The following is a 15792-nucleotide window of genomic DNA, read 5'->3' as shown; positions in this document are numbered from 1 at the left end:
CCGTCATCCATTTTTTATTTAGAGGAGGAAAGCGGACGGAAGAGGACGCCAGGGCGGCAGAAGCTTGGTTTGGTGTAGAAGGCTTCCAGCCGTCCATGTTTGAGCCCTTGCCTCGCAACGCTGCCAGTTCTGTTAGCTCTACGCCTGCTGAAGATACAGACGTCCATCCCCGTGAACACTGGGACGCAACTCAATGGGAAAGGAAAGGATTCTAATTTCTGATTTCAACCGTTGCGTATATTAGCTGCGACACATGAAGATGCTGTGACCGAAAAAATTTGATTGACAGATGAGCGTTTATATATGACTGGCCGAATTTAGGTGTACAAGCTGACGTAGAACTAACTGGCCTGCAGAAGATAACGGAAAAAAACCCCACAGAAGGTGGGAAGACAGGATATTTTCAGAAATTTTCTAACTTTTGGGACAATATAGTCTGATAAAGAGTACATTTATGTACATGTTTAAGGCAGAATGATTTGACATTTAAATATGACTTCCCTGCAACTTTAAATAAAGACATCAGTACGATTAAAAATTAATCTTTTTAGTGACAGAAGTCGTTCCGGTCTCGGTCTGTCATGATATTTGTCAGATTTCTTTAAGATCTGAACCAGGTGAACTCAGCCAGCATGTGGCATCCAGCTCACCTTGCTGCCTGCTGCTGAGGGAGAGAGGCTGTAAGGGCTGCTCTTCACCATCTGGACCTGCAGCTGGAAATAAATCACAAACGTTGATATGGATTAGATGAAACCTTAGACGCCTAAGATTGTTTAAACACAACATCAACCACTTATCATAAAGCAGCAGGATTCATTCTGACTCCATCATATCATTTATTATTGGTGTAAATCTCTAAATGTGCATCTGGACATTAGGAAAACCATGAAAACCCACCTGGTCATCAGGGCTGTTTCTGTCAGAGTCTGAAAAACAGAAAAACAGATGATTATCAGGCTGCATCAAACAGAATATCCATCAGTTCATATAGTTAGTGTGGGATATTGACCAGAATAAGGAGTCTAAATTCTACTTAGGGAAAATGCAGCGATAAGTTATTTATAATTTTAACTACATATGTTGGCTTTAGAAAATTTGAAAACATGCGCCTCATTTTTTAAATCATATAAAATAAAAAATTTTCTGCTGCTATCATCACCAGCAAACATTAAAAAGACTCCACGGCCATTATATGATTAAAAAAAAACGTGTCTTTTACCTTCATGAATATTAAACTTCTTCTAAATTTAATTTGAATAGCATTCACACAAACCCTCTAACTGTCTGTGAAAAGATCCAAACAAACCGTCTGATTTTTGTTGTGCAGGAAAAGTTAACTGTAATTCAATGCAGAATGTGACACCTTCCACAGGGAAAAGTAGAAAAGTTTGAAAGGAGAAAAAATACAAGTTACTTTACTTCCTGTTCAGGTTTTTATTACATTTAGAGCAAAAATCTGCTACTAATACTGAAGGAACCTATTAATGGTTGAGTCACCCTCTAAAAAAATAAATACTACTTCTTCCTCAAAAACTTCTTTTTTACAGACTTAAAAACTTCTAAAGACGAGGGAAAAATATTGATCCATTAAAATATCCCAATATCTTCACATGCTGATATATTGCCATTTAAAAACACCATATCAATCTCTTTTACTAATGAAATATTGCTATATGTCATCGTTATGCTACGAAATCCCCCGGAAATTCACGAAATTTTGCCATATTTTTATATGTTGATATATTGACGCGGTATCGATCTATTTTACTAACAAAATCTCACAAGAATTTGCAAAATATCACGAGAGTTTGTAACAGAACGATGAAATTTCACGAGATTTTTAAAGTAAAATAGATCGATACCGCGTTTTTAAAAATCTATTTGATATCAGCATATGAAAATATATTTGAGTATATTATTTTTCAAAGTGTCAGAAATGGATAACAAAACTGCTATTTTCAATGACTACTTATTTTTGTCCAGCTTTAACATCGGTATCGATATCGGTTATCGGCTACATGAGTTTTAAAATATCGGCATATCGGATATCGGCCAAAATCCCAATATCGTGCATCCCTATTTAGAAGATTTGTTTCCTGAAGTATTTATGAAAGAAGTGCTGCAATGCTTGGAAAGAAGCAGCATGGCTGTTTAATCCATGCAGCTGGGAGGAAGTTAGCAGCTCAGTAGGACGGTCAGCTCAGTTACCGGCCAACGCTTTGACCTGGAACAGGAGCTGGAGGACAGAACTGTTGGACGATGTCTCCCGTCCCAAAGTTAAAAACATCCTCCACTCCATTCATGAAGCTGTTTCAGCGACTTGCAGCTGTACACTGAAAAAAATCCAAATCTAGATAAGTCATTTTTTCTTCAAATAAGTGCATTTATTCTTGAATTAAGGAGGTAAAAGAGACATTTTGCCAATGGAACAAGATAATTTCCATTTAGAATAAGAAAACACTATTGCATTGTCTTATTTCCAGTGCATTTTATCTAATTATCTTACTTTAAGAGTTAAAATACTCATTCCATTGGGAAACTTTCTCATTTACCTACTCAAATTAATGATAAATACACTTAATTTAAGAAATGTATTACTTATTTTTAGATCATTTTTGCAAAAACGATCTAGAAATAAGTAAAAATGTCCTTAATTAAGTGTATTCACCCTTAATTTGAGTAGGTAAATGAGAAAGTTTCCCAATGGAATGAGTAATTTTACTTTTAAAATAAGATAATTACATAAATATGTACTTGAAATAAGACAATGCAATTGTGTTTTCTTAGTTTAAGTGTAAATTATCTGGTTCCATTGACAGAATGTCTCTTTTACCTCCTTAATTCAAGAATAAATGCACTTATTTTAAGAAAAAAAATGACTTGGGCTGTTAGACCTTAGAACCATTATTGCTGGTAAGTTGTCTACAATAATTACATTTTTCTCTCCTATTTTCTTATAAATAGCCGACTGTTGTTATTTTTTGCACAAATGTGTGTTTTATTTTTCTAGTTAAATTTTTTGTTCATTAGATCCGAGCATACAGTTTTTATTTTTCTACTTTTCCTTTAATTGCTGATTAAAATACCTACATTTCCCCACTTTAGAACAATACATGGTGATTTTATTCTTGATATTAGCTGTTGAATAAACATAAGGAATAAAGCAATTACCTGTATATCACCTCTACATTAAGGAAATAATAGGATGTGTTATTCTATAAGTCATTTTTAGTGCATAGATTTTAGTTCCTGCAACGGTTTGCTTTATACCTGAACTGTCACCTGGATATTCAGCTCCAGGCTTCTCCTCCCCCGGTGCTTTGGACATCCTGATATCTGCAAAAAAAGAACACAGACCAGTCAGAGGAAATAAGAACAAAAATATGATTAACGTCAAAATCCTGTAATACCTAAAAACAAACCAAAAATGTATAAATGTAAAAAAAAAAAGAAAGAAAAAGGACTATCTACATTTACATTGTTAAACTTTTTTAGAGCAGCATCAAAATAAATTTAGTATATAATGATATATAATGTAATTAATCATATGCATTTTCTCTAAATAAACAATAGTGATACAGATAAATATCAATTGATCAAAAAATATGTAAGAAGATGGATCAAATTTCTTCTAAACATCAGCAACTCTCTTGCAGATTGTCCTCCAAGTTGGTTTAAAAACAAGCCAATGTGCATCTGAACTTTCCTACAGTATATTTAAAGTGCCTGAACATTTGATTTGAATTAATCTGAAATCAGTTGAGATTTAAACCTCCCTCCGAAGTGCAGCAAATGTTTCAGAAGTGAGTCCATGTAAATGTGCAGAGTTTGTTGGACAGAAGCAGCAAACGGATTACAAATATGGTTTTCCTGGCAGGAAATGTTCCTGTTTCCTAAACTTTCCGCTTCTTCTTTTTTGTTCGTGGTCACATCTGGGACTGCAGCAGTAATTGGACCCGGAAGAACTGCAGAAACTGCTTAGCTGAGCACCAGACATTAATCAGCACCACCATGCAACATAAAACACTTCATCGCTCTTAACTTCTGTCCTTCTTATACCTTTAAAATATATTTATTTATATAGTTTAAGCCTAAAACTATTTGTATTTTAATTGAATGTAGATGAAGGTGAAATGTTAGCTCTGATATAAACAAATAAAACAAAAAAATATCAGCATAATAACCATTAAAAACAAAGCTATTCTTTTTTTTCTTTAGAGACAAAGGGAAATGACCCACCGTCACCCTAATTTAAAAAAACAAAAACAAAAAAAAAACAACATAAAAAGGAGTTTTACATTTCTGCCACAGCCTGAAAAACACACGTTAGTTTAGAAAAACTGTTGAATAATATAAATATCAAACGTGTCCTGCCTGTGTTTTCTAAAATAGCATTTTCTTCAATCAGGTCAGTGAAAGGTTCAAGGTAAAAGAAACATGTTTGAGAAAGATAAAGACGAGTGAAGAAAAAAGATGGATGATAAAAATTATATAATGAAATCAATCTATTTACCGTAAGTTTTTATATTTTATTTTTCTAATATGAGAAAATGTAAATTAAATAATATAAACATTTTAAAAATGATTCTTATTTAAAGCAGGTATTTGTTCAGCAGAGGCCAAAAGCAGCCGATTGAGCCGGTTTGAAATCTACAGTTACACAATCCCACCAGAAGGTGGCAGCATTGTCTCAGAATTGATCAGGTAGAGTTTCTGTTTTGATCAAACAAGCCGCTCAAGAAATAAAAAAAGGTTGTCTTAGATTAATTCATAGTAATTTTTATCTTATAGAGCAGAATAACTGGTTTTTTGATATCTGAATAAATCATTTTTTATTTATTATAAAACATAAAAACTCTTAAATCAACAAATATGTTAAAAAAAGGCAAAAATTCAGCCTTTCTTACTCCATCAGTTTTTTTATACAAGGAAAAATGCTAATAGTGATAAAATGAAACCTGATAAAAATTTTAAGTTGTTACAGATTAATATGAACAAAAAAAAAAAAAAACTATATATATAAGGTTTTCTTTAATTTCCCATATTGTTTTATGAAGTTACACTTCTGCCAAACATGTAAATCGATCACCCCCACTTCTGTGTGTGATTACAAAACAAAATACTATTGATTTTATGATTAAGTTAATTTTAACCAACCATTTCCATAGCAGCTTCAATTTTAGGACTAAATAAGGTGTTTTTTTTGTCATACTTTCCCTCTGCAGACTAGAAAAATCCTCATCATTTGTTTCTGCCTCTAACTCATCAGACTGTGTGGTCTTGGAAAAGCCTTCCTCATCCATCCTTCCATCCTGATCCCAGATGTCCATCTGCCACGGATCCATTATCAGGTTTCAGCACAAACTGTTCGACCGTTTTTCATTGAACAAACTGGGATGGCTTTGAATCTGTGTTGAGTTTCAGTTTTGATCCATTTCTGGTTGTTTTATCTGAACGCAAACTCCTCCAATCTAGAACACACACACCCAGTGGGGGGGGTCAGATGATGTATGTGTCCTGCAGCACTGGGATGTCCAGCGCGGCTCTATGTTGTAGTAGAAGGGCTGGTGGTGGTGGGGGTCCTAAACTCAGCGGCCTTTCCTCTCCCTCCTTTCTGCCCACCCACCCCGCCTCGGTCACGCCTGTCAGGGGCCGGTGACAGACGGCGCGTGGGTTTGTATGGATGGACTGGGGTGGGGGGTGTAGCTGGAGCTGTTTGGCGTGTGGAGGTCAAAGGTCAGGCACATGGCCCCTGCCACCACACTCTGTACACATCGGCTGTCTCCCGTTTCCACCTGCCCCCTCCTCCCCGTCATGTAACATTCAGCGGAGAGAAAACCTCAGCGAAGGAAAGGAAACTTTGCAACTTTATTACACTTTATTATATTATATAACGTGTGGGAAATAAATAGTGATTTTAAACCTTTTAAAGCACATTTTCTCTTAAAAAGATTAGAAAAATGCAATATACTGAAAAAAACTACATGTATTTAGATAAATCATGCTCCTCTTAAAATAAATCTTATTTTTTAAATATAAAATGTATCTTGTTAGCATAATTTAGATTGCATCAGGAAGAGAAAGTTGAAATAAAGTAAAAAAATTAATGTTCAACATTTTCTTAATTCAATCAAATTGTAATAAGTTGTGAAACATTTATGAAAAAGCACCGATAAAAATCTGCAGCAGTAATTTATTTACCTTTTTTCTTTTATTTTGATAAAGCTGAAAAAGTCTTAATAATGAACGGTTCTAAAATCTAAATCTTTCTAATTAAAAGGGTTTAAAACAGCATAAATATTTTAAATGTAAATTTTCTTTATACGGATTTATGTCTGTTTGTGGCCTTTTATCCTGCAGACCTGCTAAAAGCAGGATGTTTAGTTCTTCTCGTTTTACCGAGCATATTTGGTTGGTAAACACAGAAAGATGACGCAAACGTTTGTTTGGATGTAAATCATTCACACTGAAACTGACTACACTACAAAAACGATCTAGAAATACGTGAAAAATTCCTTAAATAAGTGTATTCACCCTTGATTTGAGTAGGTAAATGAGATAGTTTGCCAATGGAATGAGTATTTTACTTACTCAAATAAGATAATTAGATAATATGCACCTAAAATAAAACAATGCAATAGTGTTTTCTTATTTTAAGTGTAAATTGTCTTGTTCCATTGGCAGAATGTCTCTTTTACCTCCTTAATTCAAGAATAAATGCAATTATTTTAAGAAAAAAATGACTTATCTAGATTTAGATTTTTTGCAGTGTTGTTTATCTAGACTGAATTAAATTATATTTTAGCAGATGATGCACATAAAATTGTCGATCAGCAGGAAGATAAATATTTTTAGCTCCTGATATCATAATAATTACCAATAATCAGATTATTTATTTATTTTTTTTCTCAGCTGATTCAATGCTGCCCTGATTTCCTGCAGATAACATCCTAAGCTGTTGGTTTTGGTAAAACTAATTAAAAAATAAAATTATAAAATAATAAAAAGCCTGTGGATTGTTGTCAGATGGGCAGTCTGACCTATAATCCAGATTAACATGAACTATTTCAACATTTGATCCTTCTGTTCATCCAGAGGAGCAACATGATCAGTTTGACCTCTCTTTAATATTCATTATTCCATTTCACCCTTTGTAGTTTTAATATGTTTAATAACAGCTGCCTTACCTTCCATACAATCCTCTCCTTGGTTTAATGAATGTAAATAAATAAACCTACATTTGAGTTTAAAAAATAAAGAGCTCTAATATGTGCAAACAGTGAAGTTTTCCAGTCCAGAAATGTACCTTTAAAACTGGCTGAAGGTTTGATTCCCTACATTTGAACGTGTCTTTGGGCAAAGTGTCTGCGTTCATGTTTCAGTCTGTGAAATATTTAGTGCATTGTTGTTAGGTTATAAAAGTAGAACTCTGATGGAAATTAGGTAGAAAAACGTCATTATTTAGGTAAAAGACAGATTTGTTAACTTAAAAACACTGCAGTAATTGAAGCATTAGAAATCTGAAACTTAATAAATCTCTGCGTTAATTTAAAGGGATCTTTTCTGGTTTGATTTCCATCAGTTATTCAGGCCTTTCTTCTCTAATCTAACGGCCTCGGTTCTGCTCTCCGTCTCGCCGGCCTCCGGTTCCGTCTCCGCCTTTCCTTACTTTGACAGATTAGCTTTGGTTTTGCCATCAGGCTTTTGCCGTCAAGGTAAACCGGATTATTTCTGCCTCTGAGAAACATTTGTATCATTACAGCCACAGTTAGTGTCTCTCTCCGCCTCTGACTTCTAATTTTTTCCCACTTTTTCAAACAGTTCCTCCCACACCCCTCGTCCTTCCCCTGCAGCGGTGGTCAGCGGCGGCGGTCGTGGCGCCGCCGGACAGTGTTAACGCAGGACACACGGCCCCCGTTGCCAGGCAACAGCGGTGCAAAATGGTTGTGTTTGTGTGCATGTGTGCGAGCGGGGGCTTGTGCTCAGATGTGTGTGCACCTGTGAGAGTGTTAATCATTAAGAATAAGCATGTTTCTCTGCCTGAAGGTGTCGAAGTGGAGCAAACAAAGTCCTGCATGCTAATGTCTGCTGCTCTCACCTGAGCAGGAGGATTTATCTGCTTCACATTTATTTTCAGTCACAAGAAAACAAAGCATCTCTTCAGTTTGCAGTTACAAAAAAGTAAACATATAAAACAGGTATGTGGGTAAATGGATTTATTGGGGCGGTTTAAAAACCCCGATTCCTTCTTTTGAAGGCCTAAAGTGGAAAAGCATCTCATTTGAAGGAGTCTGATGGGAGATCAGCAGGTAAAACTGTAAAATCAGACATGATTTCTAAATTATTCAGTGCATCAAAGCTAGAAAATACAACCGCTTCCATTTTATGAAGAGAAGCAGCAAAATCAGACGGTTAGGGACACATGCTTTGATGTTTAGATGGAGTTGATTTTATAGTTCCTTCTTTTTATTTGATGTCTATTAAACAGAAAATTTCCTTTTACTTCTAGGTTTTAAACAGGAAGATCAGTTATTTCCCATTTCTAGCTCAGATCTGCATGCTAATGTTCCTGCTGAGCAGCTGAGGACTTTTTTTTAAACCTAAATATTGACTTCCTCCTCCTCTTCCTCCTCAGGCTGCAAACAGAAGAAGCTGCCTGGAAGAAGACGATGGAACTCGTGTTCGGATGCTGATTTGTGGAGGAGTTTCTTTGACTTTATGCACGGCTGGAAGAGAACCCAATCTGTTGTGTTCTGTGCACCTTTACGCGTGCACGTCGGCGCGCACGGGCGCGAGAGCTTTCTGAATATGTCTCCAGAGTGTTTATTATATCCGATACAGTACCTCTTTCTCGCACCACATATTTCTGTGCCGATCGATTCCTCTGACTCCCGACAAGACAATAATCGCACCTCCCTCCCTCTCTCCTTCTCTCCACCATTATTACTGCCCTCCCCGAGGAACGCAACGCAGGGATGGAGGGATAAAAACACAGAAATGAAGGAGGGAGGACAAGGGGAAGAAGGAAATGGCTACTGTGAGGTACTTCCTTCACCTAGAATCTAAGCGTTGAGGTGCAAAGATGGAGGCTGGGAGAGGGTTGGGATGCTGAAATGAAAGGGTGGAAACTTTGGAGGATAATGGCGGACACAAAGAGACAGAAGGGTTCCTTAAAAAACCCCAAAAGCTTTTGGATTTAATAGAAAATCAGGCAAAGAATTGGAGCAAACAGCAGCAGGATTGTGATAAAACGACAACAAAAAGGTAAAAGTAAAAATAACTGAGGGGGGAATGGCGAACAAAATGTCTGCTTGGAGGTTTAACGGAAAATGACGAAAAAGCTGCAAAGAAAAAAAGAGCTAATGAACAACAAAACCAAGAAATACAAAGAATTAAATCTACAATAAATCAAAGAGAAGGAAAAATTGAAGAGTGTGTGGAAGAGAATGAGCAGCGGCGTGACGGAGCGTCCTCGCAGGAAATAGCAGGAAGGACAAGATGGTGACAATTGGACTAACAAAGACACACAGCCTCGCCTTGATGGTCTGTGTGTGAGCGATTGGATGAGGAGGGAGGGGGCAGATTGTCTGCAACAGAGTAAATGACAAAAAGAAGCGACGGGGTGGACAGAGAGATGACCGAAAAATGAGACGGGAGTCTGGGAAAAGGAATGGAGGAAAGAAAAGGCCTCGGTCAGAGACCTGCAGGACGGGGATCAAAGTCAGGATGAATCAGAATTATTTACCTTCAGCTCAAATAAAAAAGGAACCAAAGATTAAAATAAAACATATTAAAGCAAAGACAAGGAGTCTGAAAGAACCGGTTTTAATTTTTAAACTGAATCCAGTAAAAAGCTGAGAGGAGATCTCATGAGCCTGAGGAGGGCAGAATTTCCTCCGCCCCAAAAGAAGATCGTATTATTTTTCAATCTGAGCTTATGAGGTTGTCATGTGACCGCAGGGATATTTATGTTCCAACTATTTGGACTGAGGCAGAAAATCCCAGCAGTGTGAACAAACCAAGCCTTTAAAATGAAGGCTGCTCTCCTGGCGCTGGGTTGGGATCTTCTTCCCTGCGTTCATCGGCTTTGGAAGCGCGTGCAGCTCCACAGGTGCAGCCATGTTAATGAATAGATGAATGGACGGATGGGGAGAGGAGGTGTGTAGGGCCGGTCGTCCTCCCTTGGAGCTGCGAACGTCCGGTGATCTATAGAGCGGGCTGCGAGCCATTAGAAGGCCAGGTTTACAGCTCTATCGATTGGACCCGACTTAAATTGGCTCCCAATTAAACAGAGCACTTATTTGACCTCTCTACCCCTTCCTGTCCTCTCCTTCCTGTGCCGTAGATCTGAGCTCCTCTCCGTCTCTCTTTCAGTTTAATACCTCCACTCCCTTCCCCCCCTCATCTGTGGCCATCACCCCATTCTCTGTTAGAACCCCCCCCCCCCCCAATCTATTTAAACCTGGCTCTTTCATCAAACAGAGCTGCGCTCCTGTTTCCTCTCCCTGTCCTTTTCCCCACCTTTCCCAAGAAGTGATCTTTGCTCCGCTTCTCTCTTACACTTTCTCTCAGTCAATCCGTCAATCTCGCCTTAAATAACAACGATGAATTATTAAGCGTATTTATTCAAACAACATTAATTATAAAATACAAGCAGCTCCAGAGGGACAGAAGCAGAGAGTTTGGTGGAGGTGGTTTGTGGTTAGGGCTGAAAATTGGGGGAAAGAAAAGAAGATGAGGGAGGTGAAAAAGGGGGTTAGGAAATTGGTGTGGCTAGCGGAACAGCTCCTCACCCTCCTCCCCCCCCCTCCTTCCCTTCCCTTCCCCGCTCTGCTTTGTATTCTGTGGAGATGACAGGGGGAAAGCTTTATTGCTCTGAGTTTGTATCGATCGGGGCCCCGCAGAGGGGGTAGCCAGAGCCGCGCACACTGGAGGCCCTTTCGCAAAGGCCGCCGATTGCTGCCTGCAGCCCCCACCTCGCACGCATGCCCCGCTCCCCTCCCCTTTTCTTCGAAAATTGCTGCCTCCTCTTTCTGGTTTGGAGAGGTCAAGAGACAAAGCGCTGTGGCTTTTATTTACCCGCATGCAGCATCGCCTCAGAAAGCCTCAAACCAAGAGTCCAGAGTGCAAACGAAAAGCGTGATCACACTCCAAAAACATGCACACGCTGAGGTGAAACACATCTGCCCCGAGTGCATGAATATGCTTGCATGAAGGAGCGTGCAAACACACGGAGAAGTACACACACCGGCAGCAGAAACACAAACCCCGGCTGCAGGGCTGAGCTGCTGTCCCGACCGGAGCTACATCAGAAATCCCTAATCGGGGAGCGTGACCGTCCTCAGTTCCAGCAGCCAGGGATCAGGATGCTCCGGGCAGATTCCAAATTTAAGGATAAGATGGGATGGGGATGCAGGTTTCTGAAATCACCCCCAGGGGTGGAAGAATGGTTTGGAGCATGGGAGGGCAGGGATGAGGAGAGGCAAGTCGAGTGGTATGATTTACCCCCCCTGTGCTCTCCTCGCTGTGAACCAAACCTCTCAGCATTTCATGGAGCAGAGGACCACAAGAGGGTTCCCCACATTTTCCTTTAGTCTGGTAAACACAGTTTTAGGTGGAAGTGGGCTGGTTCTCCTGTGAGGTTTAGCAGTGAGATAACCTGCAGGAAAATTACCCCCGTCTCGCTGGAGAGATTTAAAGTTAAAAGGTTTACATCTGGACAAGGAAAACGACCAATTATCACGTCTTTAAATACTGTACTTATAGAATTTAATTCTTTTTATTTTGACTCTTCTATTTTAGTAAAAAATAAAGAGTAAACACGTCTTCTACATTCAGTAGGAGCTTAAAGCATCTGAAGAAGCTAATAGAGTAAAAAGCTAAATAGAAATCATGTCATTAGTTATAGGGATGCACGATATTGGGATTTTGGCCGATATCCGATATGCCGATATTTTAAAACTCATGTAGCCGATAACCGATATCGATACTGATGTTAAAGCTGGACAAAAATAAGTAGTCATTGAAAATAGCAGTTTTGTTATCCATTTCTGACACTTTGAAAAATAATATACTCAAATATATTTTCATATGCTGATATCAAATAGATTTGTAAAAACGCGGTATCGATCTATTTTACTTTCAAAATCTCGTGAAATTTCATCGTTCTGTTACAAACTCTCGTGATATTTTGCAAATTCTTGTGAGATTTTGTTAGTAAAATAGATCGATACCGCGTCAATATATCAACATATAAAAATATGGCAACATTTGGTGAATTTTCGGGGGATTTCGTAGCATAACGATGACATATAGCAATATTTCATTAGTAAAAGAGATTGATATGGTGTTTTTAAATGGCAATATATCAGCATATGAAGATATTGGGATATTTTAATGTATCAATATTTTTTCCCTCGTCTTTAGAAGTTTTTAAGTCTGTAAAAAAGAAGTTTTTGAGGAAGAAGAAGAAGTAGTATTTTTTTTTTTTTTGGATTTAAAAACTCAGAAGCTGATCAAATATCGGGTTAAATATCGGTGGGGTGGCCGATGTCCGATATTCAGTTTTAAGGCCGATACCGATAGGGGGCCGATTATATCGTGCATCCCTATAAGTTATAACAATTAACTGATATTTTCATCTCTCATTCGTGTCTTTTTAATTAATAAATCTCTCATAATAAAATATACATCGGGTCCTATTAGCTTTCAGTGTAAAAGCATGGCGTCCCTTTATTACTTTCAATCCTCTATCGCTGCATTTTTTATAGATTTAAAAAATGAATATGAGCTAAAGGAAATAAGTTTGTCTAAATAATTTAATCAATCAGTTTTGTGAATTCGTTTGTTTACATGTTTAAGTTGCAGCATTTATAAAGACGGACATCCAGAGATATTCTAAGCAAAAAGCAAAGCCTTTCAGAAGCCGTAATAAAAACCTGTAACTATGATGTTAATCCTAAATGCAGCTGTGACACCGTTGGCAGCCATTAACCCATCTTTTCCTCACTCATCTTTTTTTCCTAATGTTGAACCTGTGACAGCAGTGAAAGTCCTTCCAAATGCTCCAATATTTCATCACCAGGCAGTAAAACTATAATAGTCCACCTAATATTTACTTTATTATTACAAGACTCAGCAAAATGAAACTAAAATTGATGTATCTGCTTATTTTTTTTTACTTTTCATGCAGTAAGTTATGTAAAGAAGCCGTTTGAATGACACCTATTTGATTATAAACACTTGTGTTTAACTTGATGTGACCAGAAGGTTAGATTTACAAGGAGAGATGATCTGAAAAAATGAAAAATAGGATCTTTTTTTTTTCCTACAATAAATAATTAATATTCTGATTATTTTTAATGGAACTTTGTATTTTCATTTAAAGTGTAGAATAGCTACTGATATTTATGGGGGGAATCAGAGGCTCTAAAACTGAATGTAATAAATGTGTAATTAATGTACTCTGTTTATAGGCGGGTATTCAGTTATGGGATAAAGAGAGTTAGGGTTGAAAAGGTGTGAATGTTTTCTTTTAAAGATGTAAATCTGATGAAGAACTGTGATAACCTCATGTTGATTAGATGTTGAAGATAAACCCTGAGCAGGACTGAGGATCCCAGAGGAAAAAAAATCAAATCTAGACAAGTCATTTTTTCTTAAAATAAGTGCATTTCTTCTTGGATTGAGGAGGTAAATAAGACAATTTACGCTTAAAATAAGAAAACACAATCGCATCCTCTTATTTCGAGTGCATATGATCTAATTATCTTATTTTAAGAGTAAAAACACTCATTTCATTGGCAAACTATCTCATTTACCTACTCCAATTAAGGGTAAATACACTTAATTTAATTTTTACTTATTTCTAGATTGTTTTTCCAGACCAATCAAGCTAAGATCCTAATTTATTTTCACCAAGAAATTTGTAAACGGAAAACATTTGATTATTTTACTGATTTGACCTCCAGAGCCTCTTATCAACAGTTGCTGTTATTATTTTAGATCTCTGAAGATGAGAGAACGTCTCCCTGATTAGTCGGTTGAGTCTCTCGGCCGCCATTGCTGCCTTTCACTTAATAAACTCCATTTTGTCGACGAGGAGCGAACGTTTTGGCGTGGAGAGCGACGGATGGACACACGGATAAAAGAAATGGACGGACGGAGAAGAGAATGAGGGCTCAAGGCCACGGCGGTCCGACCCCCCCTTCCTTCGGACTGTTTGGCTTCAGAGTGGCTGTTATCTCTCTATTTTTACACTCCTTCCATCAACAGACCGCCCCGGACCCACTTATGTTCACTCACCAAATGACACGTAGACACACACACACAAATTACAGACGTAGACGATGTGTTGTGAGTCATAACGCGGGTTTTGGACGCACTCCGTTGACTCTTTCCTGCTGTTTGATCAGACGTTTGATTACGAGTTATTTCCTTCATTTTGGAAACGTTTCTCTGAAAAACTCTGCTCTGCTTCTTTCCCCTCTGAGGACATTTTCTCTGTTTTACATTTGATTTTGTCGAAACCTTTTAGAAAATAAACGATAAAAGCTTCAAGCACATCAAGGTCGCTTCTTTCAGCCATTTTAGAAATAAAAGCATTTTATATATTCACTTCACAAAACTGCCTCACTACTTCGTAGCCAAAACATTTTTATTAACAGAAAATCTGATTGTGTGAAAGAGGCTCTTTGAATTCTTTGAATTGGTTTTTATAATACGGTCAGAAATGATGAAAAAGGCTCTAAAATCATCCCAACAGCAGGGTGAAGGCAACAGCCTTAACACCAAACACACACACACACACACACACAATTACAGGCATCCAGGGCAGAGATAATTACAACAACACAGAACATGGGTGTGTGTCGGTGTCATTGTATGGATCAGATCTGCGGGGGGTAGACTATACAATAACGACCAATTTGAAGGGAAAGTCTACCTTTTTCTAGATTGTGTTCAGACTGTAACACGACAGCGAAGTCAGCATGACGCCATTATACTTTCCCACAGCAATAATACACTGAACACAATGTATGTCTTATCATTTGCACTATAATCAGCTCTTTTATTTTGCTCTGTGTGTGTGTGTGAGAGAGACGACGCTCTGGTCTCGGTGCACAACAGATGAAAGCCCGCTGACACGGTCTGCATGACCACGGCGGCGTTTGAACGCGCACGCACACACCGGTCCACGCACGGCCCCCCGCCTGGCCGACCGACCCACCACCATTTCACACCGCTGACCAGTACAAATTGGATAAGGGTCCATTCCCTCTGCACCAACAGACACGATACGTGAAAGTGCACACAAGCGTGCTGCAACCTCACACAAAAAATGGCTCAAAATGGCTGAAATGCAGCAGTTAAGAGACGGGCCTGTGGAGGAGGACAGCTGAGAAAAGAGAGGTGGGTGTCCCCTTCCTCAGGTCTTCATCATCAAACATCTAAGAAAGGACAAAGGATTCCTGGCATTGGAATCTGGATTTAAAGTAGTTTGGAGAGAAACTAACTTTTTTTTTTTTAGTTTAGTTGATTTTTGTATTTGATAAATGTTGAAATCTCAATGAGTATTTTTTTCTTAAAATAAGTGCATTTTTTCTTGAATTAATGAGGTAAGTGTAACACTTTGCCAATGGAACAAGACAATTTACATTTAAAATAAGAAAAAACTATTATATTGTCTTATTTCAAGTGCCTATTATCTAATTATCTTAATTTAGGAGTAAAAATACAAATTCCATTGGCAAATCATCTTATTTTCCTGCTCAAATTAAGGGTTAATGCACT

The 15792-nt window shown here is 37.9% G+C and overlaps 1 protein-coding gene across 2 annotated transcripts in view; it reads right to left on the bottom strand.

Moving 5' to 3' along the window:
- Positions 1–15792, bottom strand: part of LOC107086740 (POU domain, class 2, transcription factor 2-like) — a 99714-nt gene that overhangs the window by 21601 nt on the left and 62321 nt on the right. Inside the window, exons 2-4 of one of the 2 annotated variants that reach the window (XM_015377872.1) lie at positions 3271–3336; positions 898–926; positions 651–713 (exon numbers count right to left, since the gene is read on the bottom strand). In XM_015377872.1, coding sequence (XP_015233358.1) covers positions 651–713; positions 898–926; positions 3271–3336 — 158 coding nt within the window. The remainder of the gene's footprint in view (positions 1–650; positions 714–897; positions 927–3270; positions 3337–15792) is intronic. The other variant, XM_015377873.1, reaches the window with a different exon arrangement.

The sequence above is a fragment of the Cyprinodon variegatus genome, unplaced genomic scaffold (assembly GCF_000732505.1).
Source record: "Cyprinodon variegatus isolate N-32 unplaced genomic scaffold, C_variegatus-1.0 Scaffold160, whole genome shotgun sequence".
Taxonomy (NCBI): Eukaryota; Metazoa; Chordata; class Actinopteri; order Cyprinodontiformes; family Cyprinodontidae; genus Cyprinodon; species Cyprinodon variegatus.
The sequence above is the reverse complement of the archived record's forward strand: the minus strand, read 5'-3'. Positions and strand labels throughout refer to the sequence as shown.